The 18,176-nt window shown below is 50.8% G+C and overlaps 1 protein-coding gene across 1 annotated transcript in view; it reads left to right on the forward strand.

Annotated features, from left to right (window-relative positions):
- The first annotated feature begins 498 nt into the window (after positions 1–498).
- MB21D2 (Mab-21 domain containing 2) overlaps positions 499–18,176 on the forward strand; it is a 108,896-nt gene continuing 91,218 nt past the window's right edge. The window contains exon 1 of the mRNA XM_041731760.1: positions 499–812. Coding sequence (XP_041587694.1) covers positions 602–812 — 211 coding nt within the window. The 5' untranslated portion in view covers positions 499–601. The remainder of the gene's footprint in view (positions 813–18,176) is intronic.

Below are 18,176 nucleotides of genomic sequence, written 5' to 3' on the forward strand. Positions count from 1 at the left end.
ACGTCGGCCCCAGCGCGGATGGGCAAGTGGCCCGGGCGCGCCGACCTCTGTCATTTCTTCATTTCTCTTTCCACCGGGTGCGCTGTCCCTTTAAGCGCGGACGCCGGTGCCGGCGCGGTGAGCCCGGGGCCGGCCGCTTGTTGATTTCAGAGCCGGTGAATTCCACATTGTTTCCACTTCACTTTCCGCGCTCGCTCGCGGGAGGCCGGGGGAGGCCCGGGCGGGCGCGGCGAGGCCGGGGGCGCGGAGGGGCGCGGGGGGCGCGGGGTCCGGCACCTGCAGCCTCGGCGCCGCGCGGGGGCGCGGGGAGGGCGCCCGGGTCACCCCGCACCCCCGCTGCGGAGCGCGGCCGGCCCAGCCGGGACGCCCGGAGCGCAGCGAGCCCGCACCGGCCGCGCAGACGCCCGCCTGCCCGCGGGCCGGGCCGGGCCGGGCCGGCGGGGGCGGGGCGCGGCGCGGCGGGGCGGGGCGGGGCGGGGGCCGCGCGGGCGAGCGGGCGCGGGGCGGGGGCCGGGGGCGCGGGGGGCGGGGGGCGGGGGGCGGGGGGCGGGGGGTGGGTGCCGCCGCCGCCGCCGCCGCGCTGCTCCTCGGCGCGTTTTGCATGAAGATGGCGGCTCCCACCGCCAGCAAGGCAGCCTCCCTGGGCTGCAACAACAAGCCGGCGTTCCCGGAGCTGGATTTCAGGTCCGGAGCTCGGGTGGAGGAATTGAACAAACTCATCCAAGAATTCGCCAAGCACGACCAGCGGGAATACGACGACCAGCGAGCGCTGGAGATCCACACGGCCAAGGATTTCATCTTTTCCATGCTGGGTGAGGAGGAGAAGGGGGAGGCGCGCGTGTGCGTGTGCGCGAGTGGTGGGAAGCGGGGTGCAGAGCCCCCCCCCGCGCTCCTTCCTCCGCGGTTCCCTCCCGGAGCCGGCCTGGGGCACGGCCGTCCGCGTTCCGCCTCCCCCCGTCTCCGCTGCAAGCCGCGCTCTGCCGGGTCCTTCCGTACTTCGCGCCGGGCCCCTTGCCCGCCCCCCCCCTCCCCGCCGCAGCCCCCGGCCGCTGGCTCTTTTGTTACTGCCTCGGCGGCCCGGGGCGGGCAGGCAGGTGCAGCGGGAGGGCAGCCCCTGGCAGCCGCGAGGTCCAGGCGAGGTCCAGGCGGCCCCGGGGCGCCTGGCGACGCGGGGATGCGGCCCCGGAGGCTCCGACCGCGCCTTCCCGTGCTGAGCCCGGGGCGCGCGGACCGTCCGCTCGCGGCTCTGGCTCGGCGCCCGGGCGGCAAGTTGCGCCCTGGGTCGGGCCGCGCCGTCACGCCGAGCCCCCCGGCGGCCAAACTTGTTGGGTGTTCCCTGAGCAACCCGCGCCGGCGGCCAGGCCGGGCGCCCGGAGTTCCTGCAACTTTGATGTTGCAAATCGACCTCCCCCGTGAAGCGCTCGGCAGCCTCCCCTGCGCTCCTCCCGGGCGCCGGCGGAGCTCGCGGCTGCTCCTTCCCAGCTGGAGCGACCCGGCTCGGAGCGCGGACCCCAGCAGCGCGGGGCCCCTCCTCTTTGTGTGCGTTCCCTGCGCCGGCCCCGGCGGAGCGCCCCGAGTCTCCCCGGGCTCGTCCCGGGCAGGGAGGGGAGAGAACGACGCCGCCACTCCCACCCCCCCTCCAAGCCCGGCACCCACAGGTCCTTCAACAAGATTGTCAGGTGTGCGTAAAGGTAAATAATGTGGCCCACCTGCAGACCATGCCCCCCCCCGCGCCCTGCCGTTGGATGCTGGCGCCCGGGTGCAGGCTGAGTGCGCCCCGGAGCCCCCCGGCGACCTAGGGCTGCGGCGACCCTAGGGCTGCGGTCCGTGGCCTGGCCCTGGGCGCCGCGCAGACCCGGGGTTCCAGGGCAGGGCTGCCCTGCTGCGGGGCTCTGAGCCCTCTACATCCTCAGCCGGTTTTCCAAGTCGTGGAAAATTTCATTGAACAAGGGCTCTGACCCCAGAGGGAGACAGAATCTTTTTTTTTTTTTTTTTGCCTTCCTGCTACCCCCTTTCCTCGGATTTCAGCCGGCTGTTTGTCGTTGCTGGTTCTATCATAAGGCGCCTTCTTCGCCCTCGCTGTTCTTCCTCCCCGAAGCCCAAGGTCCAAGTCGGGGGTGATACGGATTGGACGTGTGGGGCCCGGTAATAGTAATGCTTTGGGAAGTTGGAGAAAGTATGTGAAAACTTGGGGCTGCATTTTTTTTTTTTTTTTAACCTTTGGCTCCATACTGCCCAAGTGTGTCCTGAATTTTGTATGGGGTTGAAAAGCTCTCTGTTGAGATACTCGGCTATTCAGCTGTTCAGATGAATTTGATGTATTTTTTTTTTTTTTTTTTAAACAACTGGCCAACCTGGTGGGAGTGAGCTTCCAAATCTGGAAGCGAGCACAGTGATTGTCAGGTGGGTGGGGATGCACAGAGAAGGCTCAGGGCAGTGATTTCAGTAGCTTAATCATGGCCTTTCTCTGACATAAATAATGGAAGTCTGCCATTGTGTTGTTACAGCCCCCACATCAGTTCTGATGTCTCCTGCTCTGTTGGTTTTCTAGAGGAAGGTGCTGGGTGACCATCACTCTGGATAATCATGGGACAGAAAAAGGGAGGGGGGGAAACAGAAAAAGGTAGGGGTAAGTTTAAATACTGCACCTCATTAGGAACTACCATGCTAACCCCACGGCTGAGACACTGATTTAGCAAAACCTTCACCCACATAGGAAGGGTGAGTTATCCCAGGGTGCTTCATCTATCTATACGCGTGGTTAATGCCACCAGAGGCATTTTGTTGACAGGTAAGCTGAATTCCCTTCTATTCCCTTTTATCCCGTTGACCTTGCAAGAGAAGTCTTTCTTGCTCCCCTGGGAATTTGATACATCCACCTGCAGGAGAGAAAATTCAGGAGAGTGTCATTTAAGCCTTTTGCCCCTCTGGACACTAGAAGGCAGATGGCAAAATGCGCTTGCCTGTGTGTGGTGCTGCATTCATTTGTGAGTTCCCTGCTTCCCTTTAATGAGATGCTGGCGGCTCTAGACAAGTGAAGGTTTGGCGACAGCCAGGGTCCCCGTGTGGATTTACTTTTTTCTAAAGCGGATTTTCGCTTGGCTTAAAAAACAAAATCTCTTTTTGTGCACTTTGTTTCACTTGCCACAGCCTTGAGTCTTTCATGAATATGTAAATGAGGTGTCTTAATGACCCTCAGCTTGTTAAGGTGTCACTGGGGTGGCACCAGGCCCTCATTTCTGGGAGTTTTTTTTGTGAGAGGGGGGCCGCAACTCGTCTTGGCTTTGTTCTGCCTCTAACTGAGCTTGTGTGTACCTGAGGATTGTCAGCAGCTTAAAAACATTATCCCCTCACGCAGTGAAATCGTAGAGGAATCTGGTGCAAGCCCCTTTAATGGAGCTGTAGATACTACTACCTCAGTTTTGAGGCAGCTGGGGTGGGGGAACCAAACACTCTATAGAATTGTTAGTCTGGACCCAAGTGCCCGCCCCCCTCGCCCCCAGGCCCTTTTTGTATTGTCTACTCTGGAGGCAACTTTATGCAGAAGTGCATAAAGTGGTGGTAGACAGTGGTCATAATCAGTGACCTGTCAGCACCAAGAAAGTCCACTGTCCTGTCAAAGCAGGGCTCGTAATAGGCTGTGTGGGGTTGGTCTGAACCTGTTGGTGGTCACCGTGGCCTTTGTGATCCATCCTGACATTCTGTGTTTGTACAGACATTCTGATTCCTTTGAGGCAGATGTTGGCTAGAAACCTCTAGACTCACTCTTTATTTCCTTACACCTTGGTCTTTTAGGAGACTGATTGCTGTTATTATCTAGTTAATATTTGAGAGCCCAGATTGTGTGTGAGGCAGGCAGTGCATAATAAACACCATTTATCAAAATTCAGGGAAATTGCCAGAGTTCATTAATGTTTTAATAATATTTGGTATTTGCATAATGTCTCTGCCAGCTCTTTTGTTATCTTCATTCCCTGGCGAGGTTGGATGGAGACTAGCTGTGTCCCCATTGAACAGATGCAGAACAGGGGCTATGCAGAAGCTCTAGAAGCCAGGAAGGAGACAAGCAGTCACTCACCCTACAGTCAGAATGGTAGATAGCAGGGCGATAGTTATTAGGACAGCTCTCATCTGCTGATTGCCTTCTCAGTGCCAGGAACTTCACATGGTCTAGGGAGTAGGTATCGCTTTCCCGTTAGGCAGATGAAGATCCTGAAATTTACTGGGCTTAAGACCCATCCAGGTCCTCAGGCTAAAAAAATGGTACAGATGTTGCTCAAACTCACAACACCCTGCCTCTAAGACGTGTTCCTCCTTGCCTACTAGAGAACCTATTAAGAATAAATGCATTAAGTCCAGAGCACAGCAGGCCGCCTGAGTGGCTCTGTGGTCGAGCACCTGCCTTCAGCTCAGGGCGTGATGCGGGATTCCCGGGATCGAGTCCCACGTCGGGCTCCCTACATGGAGCCTGCTTCTCCCTCTGCCTGTGTCTCTGCCTCTCTTCTCTCTCTGTGTCTCTCATGAGTAACTAAATAAAATCTTAAAAAAAAAAAAAAAGTACAGGGGATAAAAACATTGCTTAAAACATTGCTACCTCTCCTTTCAGGATTTTGTTCCTGATTTCAGCTGTCAGCATTACAGTGATCCAAGCAGCATGGGAGCCGATTTCTGAAACAGTCTGAGTTACAGTATTTTACTCCATAAAAAAATCACTTACTTGAATTTCTGGTTGAGCAATTGGTCGTTGTAGTACGATGTGGAAATCTGTAATTCCAGTCCTAGTCTGCCTCTTTGCTAGCTGAGTGATCTTAGTTTTTTCATCTGTTAAACATGGATAATTTTGTAAACTGAAAAGGAATGGATACATGATTTCATTATTTATTTAAAGAGATGGACATTAGAAAATCTAGTGAGCTTAGCCTGGGATTATTTCTGCAGGTTGGTATCAGAAAGAACTAGGGAGTACAATTCGAGGTGGCCTAGGAGAACACGTTATAGGCTCTGGCTGTATGTAGAAGGCACGACTGACTGTTAACTTGCACTGCCATTTGTTAAGCTCATTTTATACGTGGGCTCTCGTGTTAACCACTTTGCATAAATCCATTAATTTATGTAATTTTCTTCCAAAAACTTTGTGAAGATAAATATTCTTATACCTTTGCTTTCAGCAAATACTTGCTGAATGTTAGACTGTTTGCCAAATAACCTGCAGGGTCCCGAGGATAGCACAGTGAGCAGGAACTTTGAGAAATTCATACAGGCTCTTGGAGACCCTGCCTCTTCTCCTTTGCCCACAACATCTACCCAAGGTAGTTTGCTGGCTCTTGCGTCCTTTTCGGAACATAAATACGTTGTAGCCACCTCGAAATCCTGCAGTGTGCTGCTTCTGTGTGCTTCCAGACCTGCTATATTTTTAGGCACTTTCTGTGTCTTGAGAACAGACCATTTTGAAGCCTGGTCTTTTTTTCCAGTGTTTGAATGACATTGTCCTTGTAATGTATTTATCCAGCAGTATTTATTGAGGGCATTTATTCAGTCATTGCCTCATGGGCCTCCAAGTCTTGGTAAGTTCCTTAGAGTTCTAGTCACTAACCTACTGTATCTGGATAATAATAGGCAAGATTGTTTTGTTTTTTTTTTTTTTAAAGGCAGGATTCTTTTTTTTCTTTTTAATTTTTTATTTATTTATGATAGTCACAGAGAGAGAAAGAGAGAGAGGCAGAGACACAGGCAGAGGGAGAAGCAGGCTCCATGCACCGGGAGCCTGATGTGGGACTCGATCCCGGGTCTCCAGGATCGCGCCCTGGGCCAAAGGCAGGCGCCAAACCGCTGCGCCACCCAGGGATCCCAATAGGCAAGATTGTATTTGAAGTCTACGCCAGCATTGAAAGTATTACACATATAGGGCGGGGAGATCCCTCTGAATATTTATTTTTGCTGCTAGTTTGGGTTCTCCCTCCGTGGTTCTGGGCATCGCTGACCTTTGTCCTTGGCAGAAGAGCCCTAGAACTGTTGGTGATTCTGGGCGTTCTGCTGCCCACTGGATAATGCATTGTTCGTGATTAGACTGGGCCTCTCTTGCTTACACGGATATATTAGATTCTCTCTTGTCAAACTGAGAACTTGTCATTGAATTAGCTCTTTAGACTCTCCAGCTTTTTTCTTTTTTTTCTTTTTTTTTTTGGAAGCAATTTGGAATCTCTGGTGCCCTTTCAGACCTATTGAAACAGAATCCTTGGAGCTCCCCAAACTGCTCAGCACTCTGCAATCCTGTCCTGTGTTGGGCCTAATGCCATGCATTTCCCATCCAACAGCACTGCGCCTATGCACAATGAATATGATCCCAGTTGGCATGGAGGCTAGGACCAGGCCGTTGAGCTGAATGGGTAGATATGCCTGCTAGTTCTTGGAAATGGAGCCCTTCCACCTGGAACAGAGGCAGGGAGGCGACTGAGATGATGCAAGTATTCACCCTGCACCAAGAGGTTGTCATAGGGCTTTACATCATTGTATCATCTAATTGTTATGGTAACCCTTGGGGAAAAAAAAACAACAGGGAAAAATTCAGGAACTCCCCAAGTGTACCAATGGGGAAGTGTACCCTGCTGTCAGGAGACCTGGATTCTGGTTCCTACTTGCAGTTACTTGCTGTGTGACTTTGGGCAGGTCACTTTGATTGTGTGCCTCAGTTTCTGGGATATGTAAGCTGGGGTTAATAGTTAAAACCACCTCGTGTGTTCAGATGCATTCAATTCTGAATCTGAAAACTTTTGTGCAGTACAGTTGAAGGACATGTCTGAATTCTAGTACCAGCTCTGTTTTGAACTATGCGGAACGTGCGTTGCCGGGAATAAGTCTCCTTGGAGCCTCTTTTTGCCCACTTTCCAATTATAGAAAATACAAAGAATAAAGCAAATTCATTCCCCAATTCGAATCACTATTAATATTTTGACGTGCGCTTTTCCTAGACATCTGTGTTTACACACACACTTATACCCACTCATACTTACAGGCACACAGTTTTTACATCATATAGATACATGGTTTCTCTTGGTAAATTTATCAATATGTTGTCATCTACCACACTTTAGAAAAAGGAGTTATAATCTAAAGCCCTTGAACAAATGTTCTTCCAGCTTCTTTCTTTCATCTTTTATTCCAGAAGTAGATACTGTTCAAGAACTTAGAGCACATTCTGTGATTTGATAATTGGGCGTGCTGAACCTTGATGTTGTTGGCTCCTGAGGGTTTTATCCACCTTCCAGGGCCTTCTCCTTGCTGTGTCTTTGCAAGTTCTGGATGGCCACAGAGTACTACCCCTACTTCTCACTTCCTTCCTTAGCTTGGACTCTTTTCTCTGTGAGGATTTCTTAACCTGGGTCCATGCAGATAATAACATGGAGTGTGTGAACTTGAATGAGAAAAATTACAGCTTTATTTTGATTAATCCCTAACTGAAATATAGCCTTTTTCTTCCATTATAAAAGTAGGTAGAGTAAATCACAGTAGTATTAGTAGTACCTATGTTTTTTCCTTTTCTTGCCAAAAGAAATCAGTTTCATTTCACGTTATAATTGTTGCAGATATCTCAAATTGTTTATTGCTGCTTTGAAATGATAGTGTCTCTCTTAGACTTGCTGCTAGATTTCATGTCATGAAGTAGTGAAGAATCACATGTATTCAATCACAAATTTACTTTTTAAATGTATGTTTGTGCTTTAATATTGATTTTCTTTAAATTCCTGTGTGATTTTTATCATTTTCATCCTCATATACTATTTTTTTATTTGCATTATTCCATGGGTTTCACCAGCCTGTCAAGATAATCTGTGTCACAGAGACAGTTAAGAGTTTTAGCTTCTAAGCAATAACATTTTACCTTGGCTTCGTTTGCCTCTTCCAGCTCCAATGCCACTTGATTCATGAAGCTTTCCTCTGGCTCTCCAAGGAGAAAAAAAAAACTTAACTTGCCTGTGTTCTCCTAACACCTGGTCCCCCTTTTATAGCCCTTACCACATTCTTTCCCATGCTAGGTTGAAGAATCCAAGGCTTATTTATCTTTGCAGCACTCAGTGGGGTCAGGTACACAGTAGGTGCTCACGGAGTGTTAAGTGATTGATTCACTCTGCCTGAAGCTTATTTCAGCCTCAGTTTAAGGAGTGAGCACGTTCTGACATTGTCTCTCAGAATTTTCCCTTCTGGAAAGCCATGTTACATCGTCCTTGCTGGAGTCAAGAAAATCTTTGATCTGATCTTTTTACTTGGTAGGGGAGTTTTTTTTTCTAGATTCCAAGAATAATAACCGTGAGACTTATCGTAGGGCGATTTAGGAAATGTGCCAACTATTTGCCATAGCTTTTTGACTCAAAGCAACAAACAGTGCGTTGTGGGAATGTCCCCTTATCTGTAAACACTGACTTTTCTTCCAGGGCCACTCGGGGTCCACATGGAACTCCTACAAGGAAGTTCCACCTTTGGGGCTTTACCAAATGCAGAGGGCGTAACTCCTCTTTTCCACGAAGGCGTTTCATATGCCTATCAGTCAACCTCCAGGTTTCCAGATGCCTACTCTGGAATCTGAATTCAAGCAGTTCTTTTTATAAACTATTGTTTGCCATCAGTAATAATAAGTTATCTTTGTGCAGTGCTTTATAGGTTATAATACACATCCACATTTGATGTGGTTTGGTATTATACTCTGGCAGGCCTCTGAGAAGGGTTGTGTAGGATCTATTGACACCCCCCGCCCCCCAATTCACCGATGGGGGTCCTGAGACCCTGAGAGGAGTTGGAGGTAATGGAGTAAGTTGTAGAATAGGACGCAACCCGGATCTCAAGTGTCTTCTGCTATAGCATGTGGTCTGCAAAGAGCTTGTGTGCTTTTCTGCCTTTAGACATCTTTCACAGGTTGCTGGGGTGAGTCTGTATTCCCAGACTAGGGCGAGGGTAGCAGTTTTCATTCCTCTCTGGGCTTCTCTGCTCTCCCCTTGGAGGTTGGAATGGCTAAGTACATGCCCCATAGGTCTGCATTCTCCAGATGTGAAGGTTAGGCCTTGCCTCGCTGGTTCTTAGGGTCCGTGACGGTGTTCCTTGCCAGCTGAGGGATGTCTTTAAAGACATTTGTAATTATCCTGTTATGTGAGACCCTGTCTCTAGGGAATAGCTGCCCGTTTTTTGTTAAGTGTCTTTTCATCAGTGCCCTCCGCACAAGATAGACGGACAGATAACTCGGTACAGTGCTGCTATGAACCAAGCTAGCATGGGGAGCTATTGTTCAGTTTGCTTATTTTTAATATTTTTTCCTCCACTCAAGAAGACATGGTTACTTTTGGCCAGTTAAGTCAGTAATGGGAGGTGGTATAACTTTTGTGTAGGTTTTTGCTTCTCCGGAGACTAGTGTTTGACCATCTACAGCGTGTGCCGAATCGTGTGAGCATTCATTCATAAATTCAGTTAGCACAGGTGGGAACGCCTGCCGCAGACTTGTGTTAATTACTACGCGGTGTAAGTGCATCGGGGGGGTGAGTAAGAGAAGCAAGGTCAGTGCTTCCGTGGGACTAACATGCTCTGGGGGATTCAACAAGAATTAAGTATGCAAATAAGTAGGGACACACGCTGTTAAAAACGGAAGCATGGAAAGTTATGATGGAGGGTGAAACTGGGTAGGCTGGAGAGGAGTGGGAGAGGAGGCCTCTGTGAAGCCGAGACCTTTGAAGGAAAGATGAGTCGGAGCCAACCACCTGAAAGGAAGACTTAAGTCAGTTCAGAGTATTCCAGGAGACAGCACAGCAGGTACAGAGACCCTTAGACGGGGGTAAATTTGAAAGCAGCTTTCCGGGCTGCTTAAATGATAGCCAGTCTGCTTTGGCCTGTCCAGGGAGGAACGGTCTCTGTGCAGATGCGGCCTGAGGCGGGAGGAATGGGCTGCCTGCCTTGGCATGTAGGGGGCTTCCTGCAGGTAGAGGTTTTCCAGGTGGACCCACCCTTTGGCTAAGGCCCTTGCTCACAGTATGCAGGGATTAGCAGGGAGGAGGACAGTGTAGAAAGGCTGGATTATAGGTTCTCAGAAGGCCCTTTGTAGTCGGTCTGTGAATCTCTGATTTCACCCTTGAAACAGTGAGTCCTGTATTAGATGACTTACGGGGTCAAACTGCAGCTTTCATGGGATGATACCAAGGCTTTCCTTGTGTCTAGCCCTGCTCAGTTCCCAAAATACTTCCATATGGACAGCTCACAACCACCTTCTGAAGTAGGTGTGGTGTTTGCCCTCACAGAGGAAGAAACCCAAGGACAGGGGCAGTAAAGTAACTCACAGTCACTAAACGGTTGACTCCATGGGATCCAACTCCAGTCTGGAACCTGAGGCTCACTCCAGGTTCTCTGTGTTATGCTCATTCCTTTTTTTTTTTTTTAAATTTATTTATGATAGTCACACAGAGAGAGAGAGAGAGGGGCAGAGACCCAGGCAGAGGGAGAAGCAGGCTCCATGCACCGGGAGCTCGACGTGGGATTCGATCCCGGGTCTCCAGGATCGCGCCCTGGGCCAAAGGCAGGCGCCAAACCGCTGCTCCACCCAGGGATCCCTGTTATGCTCATTCTAAAAAGCCTTCCCCGGGGCCCCTCGCTGCCGAGTCCCAGGGTGTGGAGGCAGTAGGATTTCTGGTCCAGAGAGGGGCTGGAGGGTCAGCAGGAGGAACACAGCCAACAGGCGCAAGTCTGCACGTGCCTGGTACCGATATTCAACTTGTAAGCACTTTGCAGGCTGCTTCAAGATCACCCTTTTAGCAGCCGCAGCTGTTCTTAATAGCAGCTGCTTGTGCGGATTGTGCTGTGATTAATAAAGGAAACTCAACACTTTGTTCTTTCATCTGTGCCCTTGCTGTGCGCAGCGCGCTCCGGGCGGGCTCTGTGTGGGTGCGGGCGCAGGCTGGCCGGCTGGTGCCCGGGGCTCGAGGTCGGCGCTGCCCTGCGGACGCCCACGGGCCTGGGCGGGGGGACGGCGGGTGCAGCCGGGGGGCGGTGAGGACGGCGGGTGTGGGTGGGTGAGCGGGCGGTGTGGACGCGGGTGCAGCCGGGGGGCGGGTGAGGACGGCGGGTGCAGCTGGGGGGCGGTGAGGATGGCAGGTGCAGCTGGGGGGCGGTGAGGACAGCGGGTGTGGGCGGGTGAGCGGGCGGTGTGGACGGCGGGTGTGGGCAAGTGAGCGGGCGGTGTGGACGGCAGGTGCAGCTGGGGGGCGGTGAGGATGGCAGGTGCAGCTGGGGGGCGGGGGAGGACGGCGGGTGTGGGTGGGTGAGCGGGCGGTGTGGACGGCGGGTGCAGCCGGGGGGCGGGTGAGGACGGCGGGTGCAGCTGGGGGGCGGTGAGGATGGCAGGTGCAGCTGGGGGGCGGTGAGGACAGCGGGTGTGGGCGGGTGAGCGGGCGGTGTGGACGGCGGGTGTGGGCAAGTGAGCGGGCGGTGTGGACGGCAGGTGCAGCTGGGGGGCGGTGAGGATGGCAGGTGCAGCTGGGGGGCGGGTGAGGACGGCGGGTGTGGGTGGGTGAGCGGGCGGTGTGGACGGCGGGTGCAGCCGGGGGGCGGGTGAGGACGGCGGGTGAGCGGGCGGTGTGGACGGCGGGTGTGGGCAGGTGAGCGGGCGGTGTGGACGGCGGGTGCAGCTGGGCAGGGCGGTGAGGATGGCAGGTGCAGCTGGGGGGCGGTGAGGACAGCGGGTGTGGGCGGGTGAGCGGGCGGTGTGGACGGCGGGTGCAGCTGGGGGGCGGTGTGGACGGGGCTGCGGGCGGGTGAGCGGGCAGTGAGGAGGGGGTGCGGGCGGCGGGGGCAGCGGGCGGCTCCGGAGATGCCCGCCGGCCCTTGGTGCCCGGGTCGGGGGTCGGGGATGCTGCGGGGACACGGTCACAGCCCCCGCCCGCGGCGCCCGCAGCCCTTCCCCGCTGCCCTCTTCCCCAGCTTGACTGTTGCCACCGCCTCCTGCTTGTTCCTACAGAACTTGGAGGATAATCGCGCTGAGACAACTTTTGACCACGTTGCAGGCACAGTTGTGAATACTTTATACTTGATGTAAGTTGACCAGATTAGTCCTGACCGCAGCCCCTGGAGAACGGTTACTCTTCTGAGTCTTACTTTCTGATGGCAGTCAGGAGCACCGGGAGGTTAAATGGTCACCCTGTGCCCCGGAGGTCCTGGTAGACTGGGGATTCCAACGCTGGAGACCCAGCCTCAGGCCGAAAGCGGCACATAATTAACAGCTTTCTTGGGTGTATCATCAAACAAACAAACAAACAAACAAATAAACCCCTTTCCTCCTGCAAAATGGAAATCACTGATGGAATATTACAGTTTTAATTTCATGCTGCTAGGAAACTTGTGAATTAGCTGGCTTGAGTGTCTCCCTCTTCTGTTTTACAAAAGTGGAACCTGAGGCCCAGAAAGGAAACGGGACTTAAGCATCCTGAACACTGATTTTAGTTTGGGGCAGCGTGGGGGTTATAAAAGTGCCCAGAGAGTGACTGCTTCCTGAGAAAGGTGCTTACCTTTGAGACCTGGTCACTCAGTAGCCTCTGCTCCCCCCGATCCCTCCATTGGAAGGAAGGGTCCTCCTGGGCTTGAAGGGAGGCCAAGTCCCTGAAGCAGAGCCGTGTTTCAAAGTCGGGAACATTCCCTTGCTCCAGAGAGCCACCTTGTGTCATTTGCAGTGCTCTTAATTGCTATAGATGAAGGACACTAAATAAATAACCCCTTGGCCCAGTGTATTTCTGGCCTTTCGTGTTTGCCTTTGTCTTCCAGTTGTCCCTTGTCTCTTCCTGTCTGGTTTCTTTTCTGTAAGTGTGTCCTTCTCTCACACCTGTGCTGTTTGCACAGCTCCAAGCGTCATGATGAACACGGTTCCCTCTGAACGGTCTGTGTGTTGGCCGGGTGGACCGCAGGACGCTGGGCCAGCCTGTGATTGGGAGGAGGTGATGCTCAGGCGCTAGGACGCCTTCTTGGGACGCGAAGGAGAACCACCACTACTGTCCCTCCCTTCTGGGCTGAGGGCTCAGAGCCTTAGGAGGATGTAGAGAGTTGTGATAGGATTCAAAGAATCATAGAGGAGTGAAGCCAGTGGGGATCTTCCGGAGATCAGCTCATGTATCCCAGCACTTTGCCCACAGGGAAATTTAACCCCATGGTGGACAGTGGTGAAGCTCAAGGTCAAAGTAGTGGTGGTTGGGAAATGTGTCCCAGCTGTTGGCCAGGGGTTCTTTCAAATGATTTAAAATAATTGACCCAGAGACTCTTGGGTAGCTCAGCAGTAGAGCATCTGCCTTTGGCTCAGGACGTGATCCTGGAGACCTGGGATCAAGTCCTACATTGGGCTCCCTGCAGGGAGCCTGCTTCTCCCTCTGCCTGTGTCTCTGCCTCTCCCACTGTGCCTCTTAGGAGTAAATAAATAAAATCTTTAAAAAAAATCATTAACCCATTGAATCCTCACAGGGATCTTGTGATGAGGGTACTGTTACCATCCCCAGTTTTCTGATAAGGAAACTCTAGCAGTTAAGTCACTTGCTCCAGCTGGTGATAAGAGCTCCACTCCAACCCAGGAGTTTTGCTCCTTCCCCCTCCTTGCACCTTTCCAAAACAGGAGTAGCATTACTTTCCCAGGTCTGTGTTGTTTGCTGGCATCTAGACATGAGGTGGTGCTGAACGCTGAGGGGTGGCTGGAAGGGATGGGGATAGTGAGCAGGATGGAGAAGATGGTGATCCTGCTACCCTGCACAAGCCAGTGGCTCATACGTTTCTGAGCGTCCAGAACCTTGTCATTCCATCATTTAACCTTCCTGGGCAGCCTCAGGACAAACATTCTTCTGATGCTTGTGGTGGTTGTTTATTGAAGGTCCTTTGTGTTAAGTCTCATCTTATCCAGGGTCTTCTCATTTTGAAAGAAAGAAGGTGTGTCCCAGCTAAGTGATTGATTTAAAGCTGTATAAAGGTCAACTGGGCCCTTGATACTAAGTAAATTAGGGCAGTTTTATGAAGGTTTTTCCTCTCTCTCTCTCTCTCCCAGTCCCATCCCCCTCCCTAGTGGGTTTCATTCCAGATTTAGAACATTTAATTAGGACATAGTTAATGTAGTCTGTTGTTGTGGGGAAAATGGGGAGCAGATCTTTTTTCAGTGAAAGGTAGGTGCTAGGGATCCCTGGGTGGCGCAGCGGTTTGGCGCCTGCCTTTGGCCCAGGGCGCGATCCTGGAGACCCAGGATCGAATCCCACATCAGGCTCCCGGTGCATGGAGCCTGCTTCTCCCTCTGCCTATGTCTCTGCCTCTCTCTCTCTCTCTGTGACTATCATAAATAAAATAAATAAAAATTTAAAAAAAAAAAAAAAAAAAAAAAAGAAAGGTAGGTGCTAAATGCACTTACTTTGAAATAAAAACATTTTAAAGATTTTATTTATTTGAGAAAGAAAGAGCAAGTGAGAGAGCACAAGCAGGGGGAGCAGAAGAGGGAGAGGGAGAAGCAGGCTCCCCACAGAGCCGGGAGTCCGATTAGGACACAACCCCAGGACCCTGGGATCATGATTTGAGCTGAAGGCAGACATAACATGCTGAGCCACCCAGGCGCCCTGAAATCAAGATTTGTAAATTGAATTGGGTGTTATATGAACCAAGGCATCTGCCTCTTCAGTCTTGTGCTGTTTTTGAAAATGAAGAATTATTAAAGTAAATAAGCCCGTCCAATTTCCCTGTTTTGTAAGGGCAAATGTTTGTATGTTGACTTGTCTTCACCACTGTCACCGTGCTACAAAGTCAGTTATCGGGATGAAACAACTTCTTGAGATCCCAGTGCTTATGCTCCAGAGGATTGGAATTGGAATCCTCAGAGAAGCCTCATTCCCAGCCTACTTACTCATAGATTTCCTGTGGTACAGTATTGGTGGGAAGGGGAGCATCCTGGTTTGGTGAACCCATCTGCACAATGTAGCAACTCTTGGGAGGGGATTTTAGGATCTCTAATTCTCGGGGAAGAGAGGACTGATAGGAAATGATTTTACTCAGTGTTTGTGTCATTCAAGACCAGCTGACCCTGTTCCTGTCTCCCTGGATCCCATCCTTATTGCACTGCCTCTGCCCTGGGATTGGTCCCGCCCCCTGCGACTGCAGTTTCTCCTTCTGAGACTGAGACACATTCCTGCGTGCATCCTCAATTTTTTCAACGGAGATCTTGCAGGACCTCTGCAACAAGTCCTCTGCGGGCCGGTGGACATACAATGCGGGACAAACCTTTGATGTTGTTGATACAAGTATTAGGAGGAGATGGACAGTGAAAAAAAAAAAAAAAAAACCATACAGTTTGTGATCAAAATCCTGAAGGAAAAACCAAAACACAGCAGAACACGTTGCTGGGATTTGTCATTCCTTCTCGAATTTGACACGGTTGGCCATTCTCTCCTCAACTCTCTTCCCGTGGCTTCAGTGGCAACACACTCTTCCTGCTGGTTCTCCTTTTTCTCGGTTTTCCGTGTAGAGGACAGACTTGAATTCTTTTGGCCAACGCTTGCTGACTGGTTTGTCTCTGACCTACCTCACAGTGCTATTGCTTGTCCCAGCCCAGAACTCTTTGCGGCCTCTTTGACAGCTCCCCTTGGGTGACCCAGCGGTGCCACAGACTGAGTGTGCAACGTGAATTGAGGCTGTGGACCAGCTCCTCCTCAGTCAGCCACAACACCCTGCACCGAAGTGCCCACACTGGAACTTGGCAGTCCTCCCGAGCTCCCGCTCGTCGTCCTGTCCCAGAGCTGACGAGGAACCGAGGCCTGTCAAATCTGCCTCCTCCTTTAAGACCCCACTTCCTTCTTTGCTTTCCCCTCCCGCCACCCGAGTGGGGGCCACGGCCATCTGTTTCCTGGATTACTGCAGCAATCTTCTTGCTGGGTTTTCCGTTCCCAACCTTGCATTTTTTTTCATCCATTCTCCGTGCTGAGTCATCGTTAATTATGCCTCGATCGCTCAAGGGCAGCCCATCATTCCCCACATGAAGTTCCCACTCTCCAGCATATTTCATGAGGCCTTTGGAGACCCAGCTGCTCACGTCTCTGGCATCCCCTGCCAACCTTACCAGTTATTTCCTGTATATGTGCTAGGAGGTAGGCCCTGGGGGAGGCGCCCACGCTGCCTTCTCTCTTCCAGTGACATCCCACACCTTGTAAGTGGGACTCCTTGCTCTCTCTCCTTTGGCCTCTTTGGCCTCATCTCCTCAGATGTCCTCACTGACTTGGTTTCAGTTACGTTGGCCTTTCAGTTCTTGGGAAATACCATGTTGCCACCCACTGAGGCCCTTTGCTGGAATGTCCCATCCCTCCCACCACATGTCCACATAGCTGGTTAACCTCTATTGCCCGGAAGACCTCAGCACCATCAAATCGGCACTTCTTGGAGATCTTACAGGCTAGCCCGGAACAAGCCAAATTCTCTTAAACTGGCATTCTTACCTTCACAGATGTCTTAGCCGCACTGGTCAGTTATGAATTTGTAATTATTTGTGCCGGATATCTGATTTTACCCAGTGCCATAAAAGCTTGATGATGGTCCTTGGTGTATCTGTTTTTGTTTCTCTTGTTTTGCTTACCTGCAGTAGGATTGTTCAAGAAATATTGGAGGGGGTCTGATAAATATGGGCAGAATTGTTGGCTATCTTGCTGTCATTCTAGCAGTTAGGTGGTATAGGGTTCATGATGAGTTCATGATGGCCATGTGGATAGTGAGTAGTGAGTTTTGAGTATATACCTTGGTGTGGTTAGGGGGGTTGTCTGTCTTCTCCAGTCTCTTAACTTCTCTGCAGCATGTAGTCATGGAATTGAAAATGTGGACTTTAGAGATTATTTAGTCCAGTTATTTCCAGCCTTTTTAGAACATATGACTTTTTTCTTTCTTTCCAGTGAAAACAGTTATAAAGATTTAAATGATAGTGGTTATATTTTTACTATCAGTTTGTTGGGGGGAGAATGAGTACTTACGGAAAGCTACAATGGATCTAGTTAACCATGCAAATAGCTTTCAATTTTTTTTGTAATAGCATCTCCATGTATTTGAAAAATAGTAATGTGTATGCATTAGAGCAAATGCTTCGTGGGCATATGAATTTATAGCACCAATGACTCTCTAAGAGATCACAGATCTCTTAGGAACTAGCCATTTAGTCAGGCTCTTTATTTTACATTTGCATCAGATTTAGAAACTGGCTACCTGTGAGCTCAGTTTTCTCTGTATGTATTTAATTTGACCAGCATAGTGTTTTTAAAAATGTAGAACAAACACTTAAAAGCTGGGAGATTTTTCACAAAATCAGATTTCTAACTTGAAAAACTAAAAGGCCTGGGCCTTATTTCCTGTATGGCCATAGTCATCTGGTACTGAACAGTAAACGCCTCCTTTAGAAGTGCCACACTTTTCTTCTCTTTGTCCTGGGGCTCTCTTTTCTCTATTCCTGGATAGCAAGTGGCCAGTAGGATGGGACCTAGAAACCTAGTGACCTCACCCCTGGGTGAGGAATGCCTCTCCTCTGCATCTCTTCCTCTGCCCAGGAAGAGCCGTGCCCCAGAGTCCGCGAACCTGGGTCCTTGTCCCCTTGCTGTTACTGACTAGCTTGTTGATCCTGAATAAGATAGCCCGTGTCTCCAAGCTTCAGTTCTGTCATTTGTCATCAACTTAGAGTAAATACCTCCTGGACCCCCCCAGAGTTGATTGGCGTATTAGCACAATGGGACATGTTTGTTATTAACTCCCCTGTCTTCTCTATCCTTGTCTTTGGCTCTCTTTCATGGAGGGAAAATTATTGTTGCACCTCGATATTCATCTTAGGAATACAAGAAGGGAGCTAAGGGTTCTTCCCTCCTTTCTCTTCCCAACCATTTTTTACCCCTGTCCCGTCTAGCAGCTCTGCTCCTTTCATCCCATGTCCTCTGCGCCTGCGGGGTGTCCCATAGCCATAAGCAAGCTCCTTCAGTGACATGTAAGACACATCAAAGTTGAACTCTAAATGTCAAAGAACTGTAGTTGCATTATTGCCTGTTGAGATACTCAGTAACTAGCCAACAGTGGCGTTACTAATGTCTATGAAACACTAACAGGATACTAGGCTAGCAGGGAGGATTGATTTAATTTTCAGTGGCATTGTCCTTGTGGGCAAAATCTGTGGTTCT

Source organism: Vulpes lagopus, chromosome 17 (assembly GCF_018345385.1).
Source record: "Vulpes lagopus strain Blue_001 chromosome 17, ASM1834538v1, whole genome shotgun sequence".
NCBI lineage: Eukaryota > Metazoa > Chordata > Mammalia > Carnivora > Canidae > Vulpes > Vulpes lagopus.